The sequence below is a fragment of the Protomyctophum bolini genome (genome assembly GCF_963924005.1).
Source record: "Protomyctophum bolini genome assembly, chromosome: 13".
Taxonomy (NCBI): domain Eukaryota; kingdom Metazoa; phylum Chordata; class Actinopteri; order Myctophiformes; family Myctophidae; genus Protomyctophum; species Protomyctophum bolini.
This window is the reverse complement of record NC_137874.1, coordinates 25,484,147-25,503,376: the sequence shown is the minus strand read 5'-3', so window position 1 is coordinate 25,503,376 and position 19,230 is coordinate 25,484,147. Positions and strand designations below refer to the sequence as shown.

The 19,230-nt window shown below is 43.7% G+C and overlaps 1 protein-coding gene across 2 annotated transcripts in view; it reads left to right on the top strand.

The window, feature by feature from the left end:
- The window catches only part of uvrag (UV radiation resistance associated gene), a 106,571-nt gene that overhangs the window by 54,013 nt on the left and 33,328 nt on the right, over positions 1–19,230 (top strand). For both annotated transcript variants that reach the window (XM_080779785.1, XM_080779786.1), the window contains exon 13: positions 9,336–9,411. In XM_080779785.1, coding sequence (XP_080635911.1) covers positions 9,336–9,411 — 76 coding nt within the window. The remainder of the gene's footprint in view (positions 1–9,335; positions 9,412–19,230) is intronic.

Genomic DNA, 19,230 nt, shown 5'->3' with positions numbered 1-19,230 from the left:
AATACGGTGTGCTACACCGGCGCGCAACTAAGTGTAAAGCACCCTTCAGAAGAGTGTCCCCCTCCCTGTCAAAGACATTCTCTGAACGCAATGGTCTCTGACGACATGTTGCGCCCACATTTTGTCCTGCGGAGAGCGCAGTTCCACTGTGTCTGATTGCATGGGGGAGAACAGGGGAGATGCGATCCAGATGTCCACTGTATGATTGAGACCAGAGCGTGGCCATTAAAAAGCAAGCGCCGCCTCATACATTTTTTTTTTTTACAGAGGTATTAAAGCCAATCTCTTTTTTTCCTCCTCGTTTTTATTTATCACGGGCTGAAGGAAAAATGGGCATTTGTGAGGATTTACACATCACTGTGTGGATCAAGTACAAAGGCCCTGTTGGTGGAGGTAAGTCCACGTGTGTGCCAAGGCAAGGAGGGAGGCCAGGTTGAGAGTAGAGGAACCTGCACTCTCAAAGGAAGGAGGTTATTGTTCCGGAGCTTCAGCCATTTCACGTTTGTTAACATGGACCATGTGGGCAGCAGAGGAGGAGTGCCCCTCCTCTTCTAGGGTCACTGCAGCCATGGGGAGAAGGGCTGTAGGCCTGGGCAGGTTGCATGAACTGCTCAGTGACATAACACAGAATGTAGACTCGCATACAGTACATAGCAGAGTTTGGTTCCATTCCACTTCTGTTTGCCTATACACCAGCTGTCTGACCATTTGATGAAATGCATTAATGCCCAAGGAAGAGGACAAAAGTATAATTAATACAAATTATTGTAAATCCAGTATTATAACAAAACCATACAAATAAATCCAGTAGTGTAAATATATCAAACAGAAATCAAAAGGGTATATAACAATTCTATTGTACAAACAATTAAAGGTTAAAAAAAGACTCAATGAATGGCTGTACGTACATCAATGTGTTGCAATCTGTACCTTTTTGTGCTATTTATCGAGACTCTCCTTGTCATTTCCGCCTAGGTTTTGACCTTACTGGCCTAAACTCCGAAACGCATTTATTGCGTGTTTCTGACTAGACATTTTAGTGCTCCTTTGCTTTTAAAGCACTGCCGAAGAATATTAATAATTATTGTTTGCTGTATTTCTCTTTAAAACAAAATTGGGTCCGTTTTTGAAGTCCTCCGCACATTGTTCATTGTGGTGGACATTTGATGTCCTCCCCACATTGTTCATTGTAGTGGACATGATGAAGAGTTAGAACTAGCTTTTCTTTCTGTGTTTTATATACTATCATCCCCGGAGAAGAATAGCAAGAATTAAACATTTTTGATAGAGTGAAGGCTTCATGTTTGGGTGGGCAGGTTGGTTTCATAAACGCTCCTTCATCTTGGAGTCGTGCCGTTGCACAACGTTTTTGACCGGTCTTTGTCCATACTTTGTTAAAAGGGATAACAAGAAGCATCTGCCTTGAATGGCTTTCAAAAGGATGCTGTAGATTGAATGGAATGGCTCTGCTAGCGCGGAACATCAAATTGTATTTTATACTTGCACACAGATGAGTTAAAAAATTGTTGTTCGGGCAACGCGTTGTTGCCAGTACTAGCACTTTGTCTCTACTCTCTAGTGTTGATAGACTCATGGACAAGTAAGATGTTTAACAACGCAAGATTGCCATGAGGTTTAAACAGTCAAAATTGTTGTTTTGATCAGTCCGATTTGAGAGCAGGGTTAGCGGCAGCTTCATAAAAGAATGCATCTGGGACGAAGTCGTAGTCTTTGATAAATATAAGCCTGCCTGGGAAAACTATGGAGTGTGATGGTCAAACCAAGCCCAGATTGTTTCCTCTGTTCTGCTTAACATTAAAACAATAGCGGAAAATGGAGAGAAAAAAAATAAAAACAAAAAATACAAAAATACACAGGAAAAACAGTGAGGGAGAGAAGACGAGATGATGAGAAAAACCAGGACCACTGGATATTCTTAAGAGCGCTGATGAAAACCCAAGGCGACAGAGTGAGCAACCGCCACATCACTCGGGAGACACTTTTAACGGCACACACCGAGACGGCGTTACAGTCTTTTGTCCGGGGGCCGTAAGTGCAGCAGCGGTCATTAAAATAGCATTCACTGACAGATGCTCAGTGTAATCATTTCTCAGATATTGGAAATTACAGCTCGCTGTGATTTATATAGTAACTGCTGCCATTAGTGCCCAGACAGTTGCAATGCAGGTGTTTTTTAAAAGCAGACCCAGATGATTTATGGTCCCATGCTGTTTGAAATTGCACATTAAAGACATTGTGAAACTCCTGGTCAACCCCTCGCCCCCTGTCCCTTTACCTCCGACCAGGGACGCAAAGTGCTGGCCAAAGCTTCCTTTCCTTCATATGAACCAGATCTGTTTCTTTTATTTTTTTTTGTATTAATTAAGATGTCTAAACAGGCACTCCGGCACATGTGCAGATCCTGGGACTGTATACATTGCAGCAGGTCAACCAGTCAATGGGAATATTTCCAGCATATTTTCAAGGACATAGATTAAGGCTGGACTCGACCACCCACCTGCACAGTCATGTCCTCCTTTACACTCCCAGCACTTAGTACAATGACCCTAGGGGCAGAGAGAGGTGTTTTACTATAAAATACACTAAACATACAGTACATATGCTGTATAGTCTGCACAAGGAGTACCCTGGGACTTTCAGTCCTGGTTTCTTTAATCGCTTTAATACCTTTCTGGAGAGGACAGCCATTTTAAGTCTAAAAGCAAGACTCGGCTGGCCTCGCTGCCCTCCATTTTGACTCTGTCATCGTTTCCCGACACCAGCCACCACATTGTATGTTTTCACCAGTACCTCGGGGCGACCGGCGTTTACAAATCCAAACACATACAGTACAACACGCCGTCTCTAGAATTTTTGAACTGTGGTCTTTGGACCACAGTACCCCCCGCCCTTTCTCACAAATAGCCGGCCCGCAGTACAGTAAATGTGAACCAGTGGTCATAAAACACGTCATGCGTTGTTGTCACCTGCCAGGACGCCCCTGCAGTGAAACTCACCAGATTTCCGTAGAAACTGGGGCTGATTTACTCTGTGCAAAAGGGCTGTTGCTTTAGGATTAGAACAAAACAAAAAGCAAACATCATTAACAGGAGGGGATGATGGGAATAAAGAATGGAAGATAGACGAAACAGGGATGCATGCACCAACGTCCCTTGATTAATGGCCTCTTCCTTCTCGTGATGTATCTCTTCATATTCTATAGGTGTTTGTGAGTAGCAGGGGTGGTGAGAGATGCACATAGGAGCCCCAGGGCCATGTTCTAAACATTCGGGGCTTTTTGCCCTGATGCTGCATTTTCTTTTTTAACAACACACAGCAAGTTCCCTCCCATTGCCTCCCACTTATTAATTATGAAGTTATGTCTACATGCACAGCCAGCTCTCACACGTTTAACTGTCCCATGGGGTGATTGCTGCAAAGCATAGACGGGAAGAAAAATCAGTGGGGGAATTTTATATTTTTTTTAAAAAAGAGAGTGAGATGGTTTTCTTCTATGCTATCCAGTCATTGTTATGTTTCATCTCTTTGTCCGGCACAAATTGCACGGGGGATTGAAATATTATTTTGATGAAAGTGGATTTCATCTTTGAATGATCCGTCTTTTAGATGGATGCTCCATTGGATGGCAGTGTTGATCACGGTGCTCGTCATGTCCCGTCTGCTGCGTTGATCTCATGGACATAGCCCTTCAACAGAGCAGCCTATGAGTGGGAGCAGGAGAGAATGTGTTGAAGGAAAGGGAAGGTCCGTTTGGGGGAGAGTGTAGAAAGCATGTCTGGTGTTATTTTTTGTTTTTCTTGCATTAAAATAAAATCTAATAAAATAAAGAGTCTTGTGTAACCAGCCAATCAGAGGTCAGAGATAACGATACATGTGGCGACATCTGAATCCAATGTATAGACTAAAACTGAGTGGGGGGGAAAAAGCATTGCCGAACCGATGCAAAGGGAGATCCTTCATATTGGGATAGCAATATTATTGGTTTTCAAAGAAGTGGGCATCATTTTGTTTCCTCGCCACTGTTCGAGCCCCTGTACTGAATTTAGATTTCCCCAGACATATTAGTAGGCGGTGATCTCTGATCGTCTGGCTACGCAAGGCTAAAGCAAAAGTAACCCCCTTTCTGTAGGAGAGGCGAGAAGCGTGACCTCTTGCTGTTAAACAAAAACAAAACAAAAACATGATGGATCATTATAATTTTAATGCAAAACAGCATCAAAGAGTCAAACACAAAATAATGAACAAAAAGAACAAAAACAAAGAAGAATGGAAAAGAAAAGAAAAAACAGAAAAGCAGCATCAGTACCATGACTGGTGCTTCTGGTGCGTGCGCGCGTTCGTACGTGTGTGTGTGTTTGTGTGTGTGTGTCGGTCCCATTCTGTCTGTGGACAGACATGGTAGTGATTTGCGCCCCAGCGCTGGCTGTAATCCATTTGATCCTGCTTTGTGTAACGGAGCGCTGCAGCTCACGCTCAAGCTGCCGGCACCAGCCAAGTGATAAAAGAGAGGCTGCCTTCCGCTCCAAGTTCTTCTCTGCTCCCATTTTTCTCTTCTCTCGGTCTCTCTCTCTCTCTCTCTCTCTCTCTTCACATACACACACGCACATACTGTACAGTACAAAAACGTTTGCATTCTTGTGTGCAGTGTCGTTCCTCCTGTTTATTAGTTCACTCCCTCGCGCTCTTTCTTCCCCTTCCTCTCAATACCCCCTTCTTCTTCATTGCCCCCCTCCTCTTCTCTCTCTCTTCCCTGCTGGTGTGTAATAATATATTTGACTTTACTGGACGTCCCCGGGTGGAATTCCTGGTGTTTGGTGAACCGGAGTCTCACCAGTGTGATTTCAGACACACTGGACAGCGGTCATTAATCACCCCGCCGTGACGGACCAACTGCCTGCTTGCTTGTGCCTAGTGCTGTAACGTGCTTGTGTGTGCATGTATCCGTGTGTGTGTTGGAAGTGTTTCTGTTTTCCTTTTTTCAATGCGTGTTCATCAGCAAACAACCTCCTATCTGCTCTCGCTGGAGGAGATATCGGACGGGAATGCCAGCGGGAACGCCTGTCGTGTTGTTCTTCCCCCTCCCTGTTAGTTATTTCCTGGTGCTGAGATATGACCTCTGGCATGTTGCAGTGTTATCCATGGGGCCTGACATGGCGGGATATGCTGCAAGAGCGCCAAACAAGTGTCTGGCTGTGTGGCCTTTTAAACCTATGGTGTCTTCCTGTCCTCCTGCCAGCAGCGGTTACCTCATGGTATTGCAATTCATTCCACCAGCAGCATTAACACCAGCTATTAATGGCTTATTTCCCTCACTGCCACACTTAAGTGTCGATGTACTGTACATGGAGCGTGTGTGTGTGTGTGTGTGTGTGCGCGTGTGTGTGCGTGTGTGTGTGTGTGTGTGTGTGTGTGAATAGATAGATAGCGATACAAGCATCTCAAAGGAGGTCTAAAGGCCTATTCATACTCCAGTTTTAGGTGATAAGTAGCACTGGTCCATAGCCTTAAGGACTTCACTTTAAGGCTGTTACTATCAACTTGAAAAATCTTGTCAATGGGATTTTCTATTGACAATATCTCTATAGGGGGCGGAGTGGAGTAACGAAATAAAAAGCAAAGCTTTTGCACACCTACAGGCAACAGGTGCGTAGGCGAGGGTACAGTGCCCGACAATGAAAAAGAAACAAACACCCGCACACTGTGTTCAAATGCAATGAACCAACTTTAATAGGGAAACAGCAATGTTTCGGCCTATGCGGCCTTCATCAGGCTATCTTTATTCCCTGTGAAAAAAAAAATCTTTTCTGGACAAAAAGTGCAGTTTATACGTATGGTGGGGGGCTCAGAGTACGTCCACTAGGGAAAGTACGCTTTCGCCGCCACAAAACCGTCTTTGTGTTGGTGAGTACGAAATCATTATTTTTTATTTTTGCAGAAGTCGAGAGATTGTGCAGTCTTCATGCGGTGGCAGGAAGTCGAGAGTAACATAGCCTTAAGGAAAAGTCCTTAATGCTATGGACCAGAGCTAGGTGATAAGGTGACCACTGGTGGTTAGTAAAAACAGAGATCACTTATCACCGCAGCGTGACATCATGTTGTAGTTTACGGTGGTCACCTTATCACCTAAAACTAGAGTATGAATAGGCCATTAGTTATATGTCAAGAGGCTCAGTCCTGTGAGAAGGACTTGGAAATACCACTGCTCCTTTACGTGGAAAGGAGACCGTTGAGGTGGTTCAGGCATATAATATAGATACCCCTCTATTTCCATGCACATCCAGCTGGAAAGAGATCACGGGGCAGACCAAGGACCAGATGGGGGCTTACATCTCCACGTTGGCCTTGGAACGCTTCAGGATCCCCCAGTCAGAAGTAGCTAATGTTGCTCTCGAAAGGGAAGTCTGGGATTCTCTGCTGGAACCTATGCTGACACTGTAACTATTATAGCAGCAGATGGTACAAAAATTATCTATCATTCAACAATAAAATAAAATAATATACATATTTAACAGTTTTAATGCTGTAATTAAACAATCGTGTTCCAAGATCTCCCTGCCGTGTTTTCACTAACCTTTGAAGAGCCACTGCGCTGAGTTCATAGTTGCTAATCCACTTTAAAACGGTATAATCGCTTGTCGTAGTGTTAAAAGTGTAAAAATATTCCAAAGTGGCGATCACAACAGAGCAGAGGCTGAAAGCGCCCGCACCGCATGACCGCCACCATTGTAATGCATTGGGCCTCCATTTCCCATAAGCTTTTACACACCAGAGTGACGGATGTTTTTGCGATGACGTCATCAAAACGCGGCACCTATTCCGGTGGAATCCCTGTATGACTTATGACATATTTAAAACGCGGATTAAACAATGAAAACATAACTCGTGTAACTCCTGAACGGGAGGGAAGCTGTTCTACAGTCAATTAACTTGTGTAACTCGTGTCCAGGAGTCAAAGTGTTAAGGTATCCCACAATGTATCCCAACTGACACCAGAGTGCTGTCACGTTGTAACCCTGTGTGTAAACGGGAAGTTCCTAACTGTACTGTATGTTCCAAGACGGCCCTGGCACTTACAGGTCACAATATATCCATGCCAGGTCACAGTAAGAGAGTTGAAGGGTCCATACTTAGCTACCACACCGGATTAACAGAAGATGGTGAACTTGGTCAAACATAATTATGAGTTTCCCCCTGAAAATCAATGGTTGATTTTCGCCAAATATCTGAGTGACCTCTGTCCTTAGTGGGTATCTCAAGAACCGAACGATGATCCGCTTCAGTGGAGACCGACAGTGGTTTATAACCACTGAGGTTCACAACAGGCATCGTTCCGAAGGGCATTGGCACTCGATGAAATGTCATTTCTATGCATCATATTTCTGTGCAGATGTTATAGCTGTTGACAACGTGACTGCCCATCTCATTGTCCTGAGCTAACAAACGGTAATGTTGGAGAGACAGATCTAGTTCTTTTTTTATGGGGAGATTATTCCCACATTGTGGTATTATATTGTCCTTCACATACAGTACACCAGGAAAGAGCAGACAGGCTTGATCTTCAAAGGATTTCTAAAGTTTGTGTCAAACAAGTGCAAGGCTTTGGCTTTGGTCCATTCACTCAGCAGAAACCTTGGTATGAAAACAGTGCGGGAGAAATGTAAGATTTGAAAAATGCCATGTTCACATTGTTCAGTCATCATTTCACTTTATTCACATTTTAAAGAGAAACACATTTTTTTTAGTGTGAGGTGGAAAAGAAAGGATTGCTGTATTTCAAAAGATTGCTATTGAATTCAGTTTCTATTGAAGAACAAAATGGATAAGCCTATGTTTTCTATTTTTTCCTGTCAGTTTATTATGAATTGATGTATCACAGTATTCTGTTAAAGGTATGTGTTCCCACGAATCCCACCAAAAGATCCAATACATTTCTGGTTGCCTGAATCACTTCGCTGGTCAGCATTGTTTAAGGGGAAGCGAACGTCACCTCAGTTTCCAGCTGGAGAGAAGATACCTACTGTAGGCGATGGAGTGGTTCGTGCGTGGACCCGTTTGCCTCGTTCGTTCACTCCACTCGATGCAAGTCGTGTCTTGGAATCGTGCAAACAAATATTTCGGCGGGAACGCACCTCAATGATATAATCACCATATACATTTTTTTTATCGTTACACGTTTTTTTCATTATTACATACATTTCTGTACTTGTGTACTTAAAGCCTAGTTTTGGGCTTTTTGTGTCATTATTCATAACTAGACCGGTGCCCGGCTGTAGAGCACCAAGTCAGTAACGACATCCATGCCCCACCCGATCTGTCTCTGTGTCCCTTTCTGAGTGAGTGAGTCCAACCGACTCGACACTAGGCAGCAGTGGGCATTGCACTCCATGTGGGGGTGTGGAACGCGTGTGTCGAATTTGAAGTCGGTGGGGGCGAACGGTGGATTACAGCCGTACATGCGTACGTACAGACAGACGTATACAGACGTACAGAGACTTTTATTAATAATGTGCATGAGTTTGAGTGTGCTGTCAGACTGAAGCCAAACGCAGGGCATGGAGCTGGTCCCCAGCACATCCTCAGGGGGACGAGCAGACATGAGTACATAATGACACGAGTCTAGCCTTTTAAATCCTGGCAGCGATGAGAACTTTCCCACCCGGAGTGTCAGCATTCTGCTGATACTCGAGGCTATCATTCCCATAAGCAATTCCATGGCAGTTTTTTTCTCCTTCAAAAATCATCAGTCCCTAACTAAGACATCAGACCAGTTCCAATGGGACTTTCCCACCACTCAGAGGGAGAAACGTTTTCTTTGTTCCTTAGCGTGAAGCGGGTGGACAGGGCTTTTCGGCTCCTTCCGCTCCCGTTTGATATTGTAGATTAACCGACATGGGGAGGTGGAGGCTGTGGTGTGGGATCACAGACCCCAGAATGGCCTTCCACAAGCATCTGCGAGTGTTACAGACTGTAAATGCTGCTGGCTACAGAAACGGAAACTGTCAACAACGGAGGAATTCATCCAATTACAGAGCCAGATTGGGTTAAGTCTCCGAGGGTTGAATTTTCAAGGAATGCAAAACATTTCAAATCCCAGGAGTTAATCAATATGATATTTTAAAAAGGCCCAATCTGTGTGCTTCTTATTTCTTTGAAATGTTAGTTGATCTTTGAATGTTTCTTCTTACTGCAGTGTAGGACCTCCACACTTGTTAAAACATAAAGCCTGTTTATATTTATTTTTTCTTTTGCACTCCATTGGTAAACCACGGTTTGTGTGTGACTTCAGGGTTATTGTTTTCTCTTGTCTTTTACAGATTTCCCCTGTACCCCAGAGGAGAGCGGTTTCATTTTGAATACGGGGTCTACTTGCTCAACAAGAATATTGCCCAGGTAACGTGTGAACATATATCTGTTGCACACATCCTCCCTTCAGAGGTTCGGGACGTTTGGAAAGGCATCGAAATTATTTTGACAATTCACGAATCTCAATATTATGGAAAAATCATCCAGTTCTGGAAGAAAAATCTTTAAATTCACCCATGTACAGCAAATGTTTTTTCTTTTTCTTTACAGATGTCATGTAGTAGTTATTAATATTAGTTATATACTGAAACTGAACTTTGAAATGGAAACACCCACTCAGAGGAATGTGCACAGAAATGTATGGCTTCACTTTAGGGTACAATATACAGTAAGAAGTGATGGTCATGGTGATAGGACTGATGTGGGATCAGATGCTGAGTATTTCTTAGATCATTTACAGTACATCCCTCTGGAGACAGTATTTGGAGAAACATAAATACTGTATATTGTGTTTTTCATTTTGCACACTAAATTAAATTTAAATCCAATTGTTTTCTCTCTCTGATATTCACCTTTCAAACGCATGCGCTACCGTGCACACACACGCGCCAGTACACACACACACGCACACACACACACACACACACACACACACACACACACAAGCCTCAGGGGACGGTTGAACTCCTGACCTATCTGTGCACACCTAATGTGGTGACCTGGGTGTTAGTCTCCATGCTCTCCACAGACATTACTATTGATTTGAACAATTTCCATTCCAATGGCTGTCTTTCTCCCTAGTCCACCAGTGAGTTTGTGGAATGAAGGGCCTCTCTAGTGAATTAGACGGGGCAATTAGCACTAGCAGGTGGATGGTTTGGAGCTGAACTGCACTTTGGGAGGTTTAAGTTGTAATACTACTACACCACAAGCTGCTAGCCAATAACCTAATCTGCCATCTTCCCACCAGTCCAAGAACACGAAAGTGAGGAAGATAGGAAAACATTTTTGACAGCTAAAGAAAATAATGTTAAAGGGGACGGGCAAAGGGGCCTGCTGTGTTTTGAATGATCTCTGGATTTACTGGTTGTCAAGTATAGTTTTTTATTCACAATTCTTTTTCTTGCATGTAATGAATGTTAAATGAAGGCGATTTTTTCCCCTCAATGTTGGATTGTAATGATATACGAGAGGTTCATATTGCACATAGCCAGGAATTCATAAACTTATTGCCTGGCACTTTCATGCAGTGGTGAGTAACACCAAACCCAAATGTAATCTGACAGTCATTCCATCACTGTTGGTCACCCTCTGTGCTGCCAAACCAGAGGCGAAATATTAGCTTGGAAAGAACTGCTTAGGATGGTGTCATTTGATGGACCTTACCACACTGTAGTAACTGTCAAATACACACACACACACACACACACACACACGCACACACGCACACACACGCACGCACGCACACACACACACTCTCTTACGCATGCACGCACGCACGCGTGCACACACACACACACACACACACACACACACACACACACACACACACACACACACACACTTGTGTTCGTATACAACAGTATGCCTGTGTTTTCACCACTTTGACTTGACTTGTAACCACCTTTAAGACCTGGCAAAACTTGTTGCTGTGAACCTCAAAGACATTTGTACTCCCTTCATCCCTCCCAGATGTTAAATGAATTGCATTCCTCCATAACTTTCATAACATGTGGGGTAACCAGGGAATCTCTAGACAGTTGTGAGGCAGTCTTATCTTGAAATACTACTGGAAATGTTATACAAATCAAATTTACTGTAGCTGCCCTGTACCTCACAAGCGGTAGTCCATGAGAATGAATGAGAACACAGCAGGTGCTCCTGTACCTCGTCCTTGATGAACCATGGAAAGTTTCTGTCTTCTCCTCTGCACTTCTTCATTTATTTGGATCCCCATTATTTATATTTTTATTTATTCAGATCCCCATTTAAACTCCAGTGTTTGCTCTCTAATATGCATGTCTGATGTGTTACAGTACATGTATGCAGTATGCAGTTCCTCCAGCAGAGAGGCCATATATATATATATATATATATATATATATATATATATATATATATATATACCGGTAGTCCAATTCTAGTCATTGGACTTTTATGGACCCTTTTTTCATTTTGGCTTACGAGCCCACACCATACATTTTCACTCAACTGCCCATCTACACTACTTCATTGACTGATAAACCCCAGAGCACTTGTGTTAATTACTTATGTGGTTTGTAATATAAATTTGGCATTTTCTTTGTTATAAATCGTGTTCATTGTCTCCACCAGGCCGAAGGCATGGGGAGAGACTAGAGAGTATGTTTTGCACTCCGTCCGTCCGTGTGTGTGTGTGTGTGTGTGTCCGTCCGTCCGTCCGTCCATCCGTCCGTCTGTGAACAGCTAATCTCCGGCACCGTTAACCCGGTCGATGCCAAATTTTGCACACACACTCCCGGATGCCAACGATGAACCTCTGCCCCAACATTTCCAGAACGGCTTGTTATAGCGCCACCAGGAGGCGGCTTTGTGCAAAACAAGTTTTTGGACAGTACACCTACAGATTTTGTCCAAACATCACGCAAATTGGTACACAGTCTCAGCCATTCAACGAAACGGGTCTTTCAGATTTCTCCTTATTGGCTAAGATTGGCTTCCAAAGTTTGTGTTCAGTTTCAAACAAAATGCTGCAAATCTTGAACACATTGAACACATTGAACATTTTCAACTCAGCCTCATGGTGGCGCTATAACTGGCCGAAAGGTGTTTTTACCTCTAACTGCACAGATCTGTGGATAACTTTGTATGCCAACTCCCTAGAGGCCAAGGAAAAACCTTTGCCTGGATTTTTTCACATCTGGTCTTTATAGCGCCACCAGGAGGCCGACATTATGTAAAACACATTTTCTATTACTCCTTCAGATTTTATCCAAATTTCACGCAAATCGGTACACGTTCTCTCCATAGTCATGTGATCAAGACAGGTTTGTTTGATTTCTCATAATCCACCCTCATTGGTTACAATTGGCTTCTAAACTTTTCAGGAGTACCCGCTTTGTACCCGTTTTGTACAAATCGCCACAACTACTCAACGCAGTGTCCGATTGTGGTGAAACTGTGCATGCAATTTCCCACTAGGCTTTGGAAGAAATGCCACTTGACAGTTTTCAAATCAGCCTCATGGTGGCGCTACAACAGGCCAAGCCGCGTCACACACACACACACACACATTTATATTGCTCCTAAACATTTTGCCAAACATCACACACACACACACACTCCTATCCTCCTGGTGGAGACCTGTGCCCAGAAGGGCACTTTTTCTAGTATTGTTATTGTTATTTGTCGTGGCTCTTGTGCCGAGTCATGACAAAGTGGTGTCTCATCCGTTTCTCTTCTCGAATGGTGACAAATTGTGGACTCGTGTTTGGCCTTCAGTTTTGTCCAAACTTTACCCAGAATTTATTTGAGTAGTGTTCATTTTGTTGTGCCCGTGCCAAAGAGGATGCTTGTAATTTGTAAGAGATCTGGCATTTCTGATAATATCCGCTGCTAGGTTCCGCAATGTATCCTCTTTGGGTTTCATATTGGTACAGTAGTGTTGTGGTGAGTGTGGTTGGTTGGAGCAGTTGCCCCAGGGGAACATCTGTAGTTTCAGGGGAGTTGCCAGTGTGCTGGTCGCCTTTTATATACCAGCGGTATCTAGTGTGGAAATACCCATCGCTAGTAGCCACATACAGACTAGGGTTGAATTACAGTACTAAGATGTGATTAGGGATGCTCGTCTTTTCACACTTGTGTCAATACTATTCAACCACTTGCTTCCAATCGTTGTTGTCTCCACCAGGCTGAAGGTCCGTCAGTCCGTCCGTCAGTCCGTGTGTGTGTGTGTGTGTGTGTGTGTGTGTGTGTGTGTGTGTGTGTGCGCGCGTCTGTCCGTCTGTTACCAGCTAATCTCCGGCACCATTACATTTTGCACGCACACTCCCTGGATGCCGACGATGAACATCTGCCCCAAATTTTCCAGGACGGCCTGTTATAGCGCCACCAGGAGGCCGATTACTCCTCCTGTCCAAAAAACCCGCAAATCGTTACACACTATCTCTATAATCATGTGTTCAAGACGGATCTGTCCAATATTCTAAAATTGGCTTTCAAATCACTGTGCTTAGTGGCAAGAAAATGCAACCAAAGCCCTCGATCTGTAGGCTACTCTTATGTGGCGCGTGTAGGAAGTGACAGGAAATTAATATAACTGAAAATATCGTGTGAAACAGGTGCTTGTGATCAATTGATTTAGGCTTCTGTGCTGCCTTTTATGTTTTAAATGTATCACTCGATAAGCTGATGCTGTCCACTTCAAGGCAAGGTTTCTACTGGGCTGCATCTGGTGTTGCTAGTATGGAGTCACTTTGATCTCTTAACACTAGAAAAGAGACGAGTGTTTAAAAAATAAATCTGGTGCTCAGATTCCATTTGACGCAGGGCCATGTCTGTTTTGGTTAGGGAGTGTGATGAACCTCCGGCTCTATTCGCCAGGGCTTGTGCTGTTCTCTTCTTATCTGTTGCAGGTTCCTGGTGGATGCAGCCGGAAAGTTCATCAGCTCAACTGGGAACACCTCGCTCAGAGTGTTCCCTAGGCCTTTAAAAGCTGTCCACTACTAGTCAATGGAGTCTCTCTCCTCCATGGACCCTTATATTACTGTTGCTTTGACCATTGCTTTGATCATTTTTGTTCTTTTGGCTTACAACATCACCTGCACTACTAATGTCACTGACAGACACACCCAAAAGGGCTTTTGTTAATTGCTTTCCTTGGGTTAGTAATTCATTTGCCATTTTCTTTGCTATAACTTGTGTGCATCTCCCTTATTTGTTGTGGCTCACAAACTGCTGTTAAAACTGAGAAGGCCACTAATAGTTGCAAGCATTGAATTGCAACTATTACATTTTCTAGTCATAGGCCTACAAAAAGATGATAAACAGATATATTCCTAAAGTTTTATCAAATTGTTCAAATAGCCTAATTTGTCATTTTGTGCAGGCAGAATTGTTTTCTTAGTTATTTTTTTGCCAGAATGTTAAAATATTTTTTATTGTTTGACTCTAGTCATGTCATTGCTACTTTTTTTTTTACTGTCCCCTCAACACTGTTTCTCACAAGCTGTTTCTGCCTCTGTGCATCTGGCTAATAAAGGAACATTGGTATCTTCATTGAGCTTTGATATTCATTTAGATGTGTTGCAATAGGGTTCTTGTCAAATTTTGCACAAACACTGAAGATGTAATTTCCCTTGGTAATCTTGGAGGCAATATGTGTTTTGGGGATATTTTCAATGACCTGGAACACAAAAGGTGTTAAAATTGTGGTAAAAGTCCACTGTATTGGAAATGTAGGACCTTTCTTGTTATGGTCACTTTTAGTTCATGGTGCTCTGATGAAGGCTCTATTCTGAAATGCGTAAGCAGCCTGAAGTATCCCAATAAAATGTCAACACTAGCTAGAAGTCATACATTTCTATTTTGGAGTGCCACTATTTCCACTCATCTGGTCGTTGTTTTTCTACAGAACCAGCAGCACAGGAAGGCAATCAGAGGAAGTGCACCTGCTTTGCATCTCGTCTTAATATAGTGCTTTGCACTGAGATCAATACAGTACATCCCCAGCATTCTTATAGGATGAAATCACAACTGTTATCCAAAGCATTGTCTTATTCCTTCCATGTGTGACTGGATATGGTAACGTTAAGGACACATTACTGGGTTGTCTCAAAAACAACGCCACATGAGTGTTCTAACTCCAGATGATTGTGATATTTAAGTATTGTTTCAGAACAGTAGAAGTGGTAAACATGTCACAATTGATATAATTAAATCCACCACAAACAGAGCTTCCCAATCCTTACACGGTGAATCTCCACACACCGCATGAAACTGGGCCCTCCTGTGTGTCTGATCACTTAGTTCCTCAGATCTTGCGCCACACATGTTCAAGTTTTAGGAGTTTAACACTGGGAAATGCATGAAAGCATGGAACACTGTCATGCTACATGTGATTTCCTCCTGCTTTTAAAAGTCTAATTGGGTTTCGCTAACCTTGTCATTTCCGAACGCTTTATCATGGACACTTGGTTTCACTCTCAATCTCTTGACCTTGGTATGGTTTTTGTTAATTTACTGAAGATTGTATTAGGAAATGCCTACATTGTTGACCCCAGCTTATGAGAAATGAGAATGGCTTTTTTTTCTCTTTAATAAGATTTACCAACAGACTGCGTCTCAGTTGTGGCTTGTTATTATTTTGTTTGTGGTTTATTCAAACTTTGCTCTTTTGGTTGTTCTAGGCTTGCCATGCGTCTATTGTATACTGTAGGAAGTATAATGTCTGGTTTACTGAAGCAAACCAGAGGTCTGTTTCTACAGAAGACCCAGGCGACTGGCTGCTTGCTGACTGGCGCAATGTCTCATTTGCTGACTGACTGGAGCCTGGGTAAGAGACATTAGCCGTCCATCTCTTATTAAATTGCCCCATGTGGCTGTGTTTGAAAATGATACAGAGAAGCTGGCGAGGGATCAGGGTCACTGCAGGAGGGCACTCCTTTGATGTGGTAGTGAGAGAATTTTGCATTTATTTATGTTTGATGTCCTCAGTCCAAGGGCTGGGATGAGGAGGCCGATTGGGGTTCATTGGATTCCAGGTGGTCAAAGACGCCTATTTTGGCACTTCCATTGCCTTTGCCAGTAGAGAACTTCAGAAATGCCTCTATACTTGAAACCGACTTCTCCAAACTTGTTTTCCTGTGCATTATTCAAATGTCGAGGCACCCAAGACACTAATGAGTGAGTGGTATCGGCCTACTCCCACTACAGGTGAGAGTGTTGCTGGGACAGAACTCCACTCCACAGAAGGCACAATAGCTAAAGCCCATTACTTTGCATCTACTCCGGCAAGTTAGTGTGGCTGGCTATAAGGGAAACCCAGCAGTCTTATATCTGGAGACTTGCCATATGCCTTATTCACTCACTCCCTGGGTTATCCACTAGGCTAGGCTGTTGTGAAACACACATGTGGCCCTGATTACATGACAACCAACACTACATGAAATCTCTAGGTTTTTAGGAGGAGGGGGTGGACACAAACAATTAGCTCTCAGTCACTAAAGCCAGGGGTATCAAATTTGTTGGCTCCAGGCTCAGGAAACGGAGTATTTTAAATTAAAATACAACAAATCTGCAGCAGCTGAGGGGCTTGAGGGGGGTGAAGGGGGTGTGGGGTGGCGGTCAACAGCCCCAGTTGCACCTTTGCTCGTATCTCCAGTAGAAAAACGGCACCTAGGCTAATGCCTGATATGTATTATATTTCATTGCACATCATGTCAAGCCTTGATAATAGCCGATTGTAGATCTGCTATTTTTGATGTGCAACACCGGCGTGCATTGCGTGCAACTAATTATTAATTATTCATGTCTTACTCTCTGTTTCCCACCTCCCAAATCTCTGGTCCATTTCACGCCAGGCTAAGTGCCATGCTGGTGGTCTGGAGCCTACGTCAGTGTGCCCCGCTGTCATTAAGTATGGCAACTGTGGCTCCATAAAACAAGTCTATGACTCATGGGGGAGCCTACTGTGTTTAGTGGTTAGCAGAGGTGGCAGCAGGCAGAACAGGAGTCGGCTAGCTGGAGGGGTTCCTAGTGGAGCCATTGTAAAAAGCAGGAGGTGTTCTTGCCAGAATATCCCTTTCCTAAATGTTGAGTGTGAAGCGTCTTCCCATTCCATGTTTGTTGACTTTTCCTAATCCACCATGTACAGAAACGGGTCCGTCTGTAGTGTTTTATACTGGCCTCTCACCTCTTTATACTTTCATCCTACCATCTCCCTTTGTCATCTCCTTTGTCTCTGTAAATCTTCTGTGCTTGGTGTTATGAGCCCCCTCTCCTCTGCCTTCCACTCTTCACCTCTGTGACGAAGCTCCTGATGAACCCAAGCATGAGAGCTGTGAGATTTTTGGCAGAGCCCTCTAAGGCCATTATCTCATTTGATAGAAACCATATGACCCAGAGAGAGACGTGCAAATATTTGCCGATACCTCTGTGGATCTCAAAACCGAAAAGTGTGCTTGGCCCAGACCTGTCAAGACGTTTAAGGCACCCATGTGAAAACTATCCTTTGCTATTACCTTATTTCCCTTGTCAGAGTGTCTGTGTCTCTCTCTCTCTCTCTCTCTCTCTCCCCCCAAATGTTGAAACAAAGGGCATGCCGTTTTTTGCACATTAAGTCAGTGTTTCCACAGTGTGAGCTGGCATTCATCTACACAATTGTGTATTTACCCTTCGTCAGTACACAGGCCTGTGAATCAGAAATGGTGGTGTGTACAGCACAGTGATTGTGTAATGGACATCTGTGGGTTACAGAAATACGTGCTTCCCATTCCTCCCCAGTCTGGTGTATAAATGCACAGAACACAGACCTCAAGTTCTCTTTGTTTGATGCTCTACAGATCGTTCCCGTGTGGTCCCTTTCATTGTGTTCCACTTCTTGCTGCAAAGCACAACATTGAACGAGCTGCCAAACGATGCCTATCGCGGATCTCGTCTGGATGCTTGATCATAAAGCATTATTGATCATAAGCCTGACGGGTAGCTCTCCAGGCGTGTGTGTGTGTGTGTACTGCAGTATATACTGTACATACTGTACACACACACATGAGAGATGATGAAGACTAATGTGGGGCCCATAGAGCATAATACAGATTTAGGAGCAACTATTCCAGGTTTTTCCCCAGAATCTTCATGGTCTCTCTCTCCTTGTCCAGCCGAAGCATGTGGTCTCTGACTCACCCCTCAATGCGTTTTAGTGAGATGGAAAAGGACGATTGCGTCTCCACTGTCCTGTTTGGATGCAACCCACTGCTTTACGCTGTTTGGTTATAATGTGAACCTCCTTTGGCACGGGCACAACCCTCTACACCAAAACAGACGTGGCCTGGAGTTTATCAGGCGGCTTCACAGTCACCCGCTGCCACTCAGCCTCTTCATCCTTCAATAAAGGCCACATCCGTTTTCCATCTCTCCGGGGATTGATATGGTCGAACACATAATGGGCGGGACAGGCATCATGCAACGTAATACACTTGACTTCCTCCCCTCCATGCAGGGAAAAGAAAGAAAAAGGAAGGAGCCATGTGAACGGAGTGAAATTCTCTTTGAGACCAGGTCATAAACATGTGTCTGTTTTTATTTTAGCCCCAGTGAAGAATAGCCTAGAGCTCTAATCTCTGAGCGGCAGCTTCCATATGGTCACATGCAGAAACAACTGTTTGGTAATCGCCCTCTTACATCTAATACACTGGCTGGTTACGGCCTCTGCATCTGGCAATGTGCTTCATATTTGAATGTCATTAAGGTGCCAATCTTAACGGGATCACTGTATGCCACCGCCAGTAAAGGGTACTTCATTAGCGCACTTTATTTGTCACATTTCAAGCAAGAAATGATTTCTGGCAGCATACGAGTGTGTTAAGTAAATGGAGACCGACGGGGGGCTGTATAGAGAGATCAACAGTCCACCAGAGACCTGAGGACTGTCTGCCCTCTCTCACCGTTTCACCAAAGGGAAATCACTACAGTATGTCATAGTAGGAGACCTGAGATTACAGGTGGTTTTAGTTTGCAACCTACAGTATTTAGGTCATTGCCAGCCTGTCACCTCTTGTATACACTAAAAGCCACGATGAGGATTTTACAGTGCACTGTGTGTAAGAAATAGACGCAATCTGAAAGCCCATGGTCATACTGTAATTGCTATGTGTTTTTTTGTTTATTCCATGAAGCCACTCAACATTACCTCAAAAGGAATAATATTTT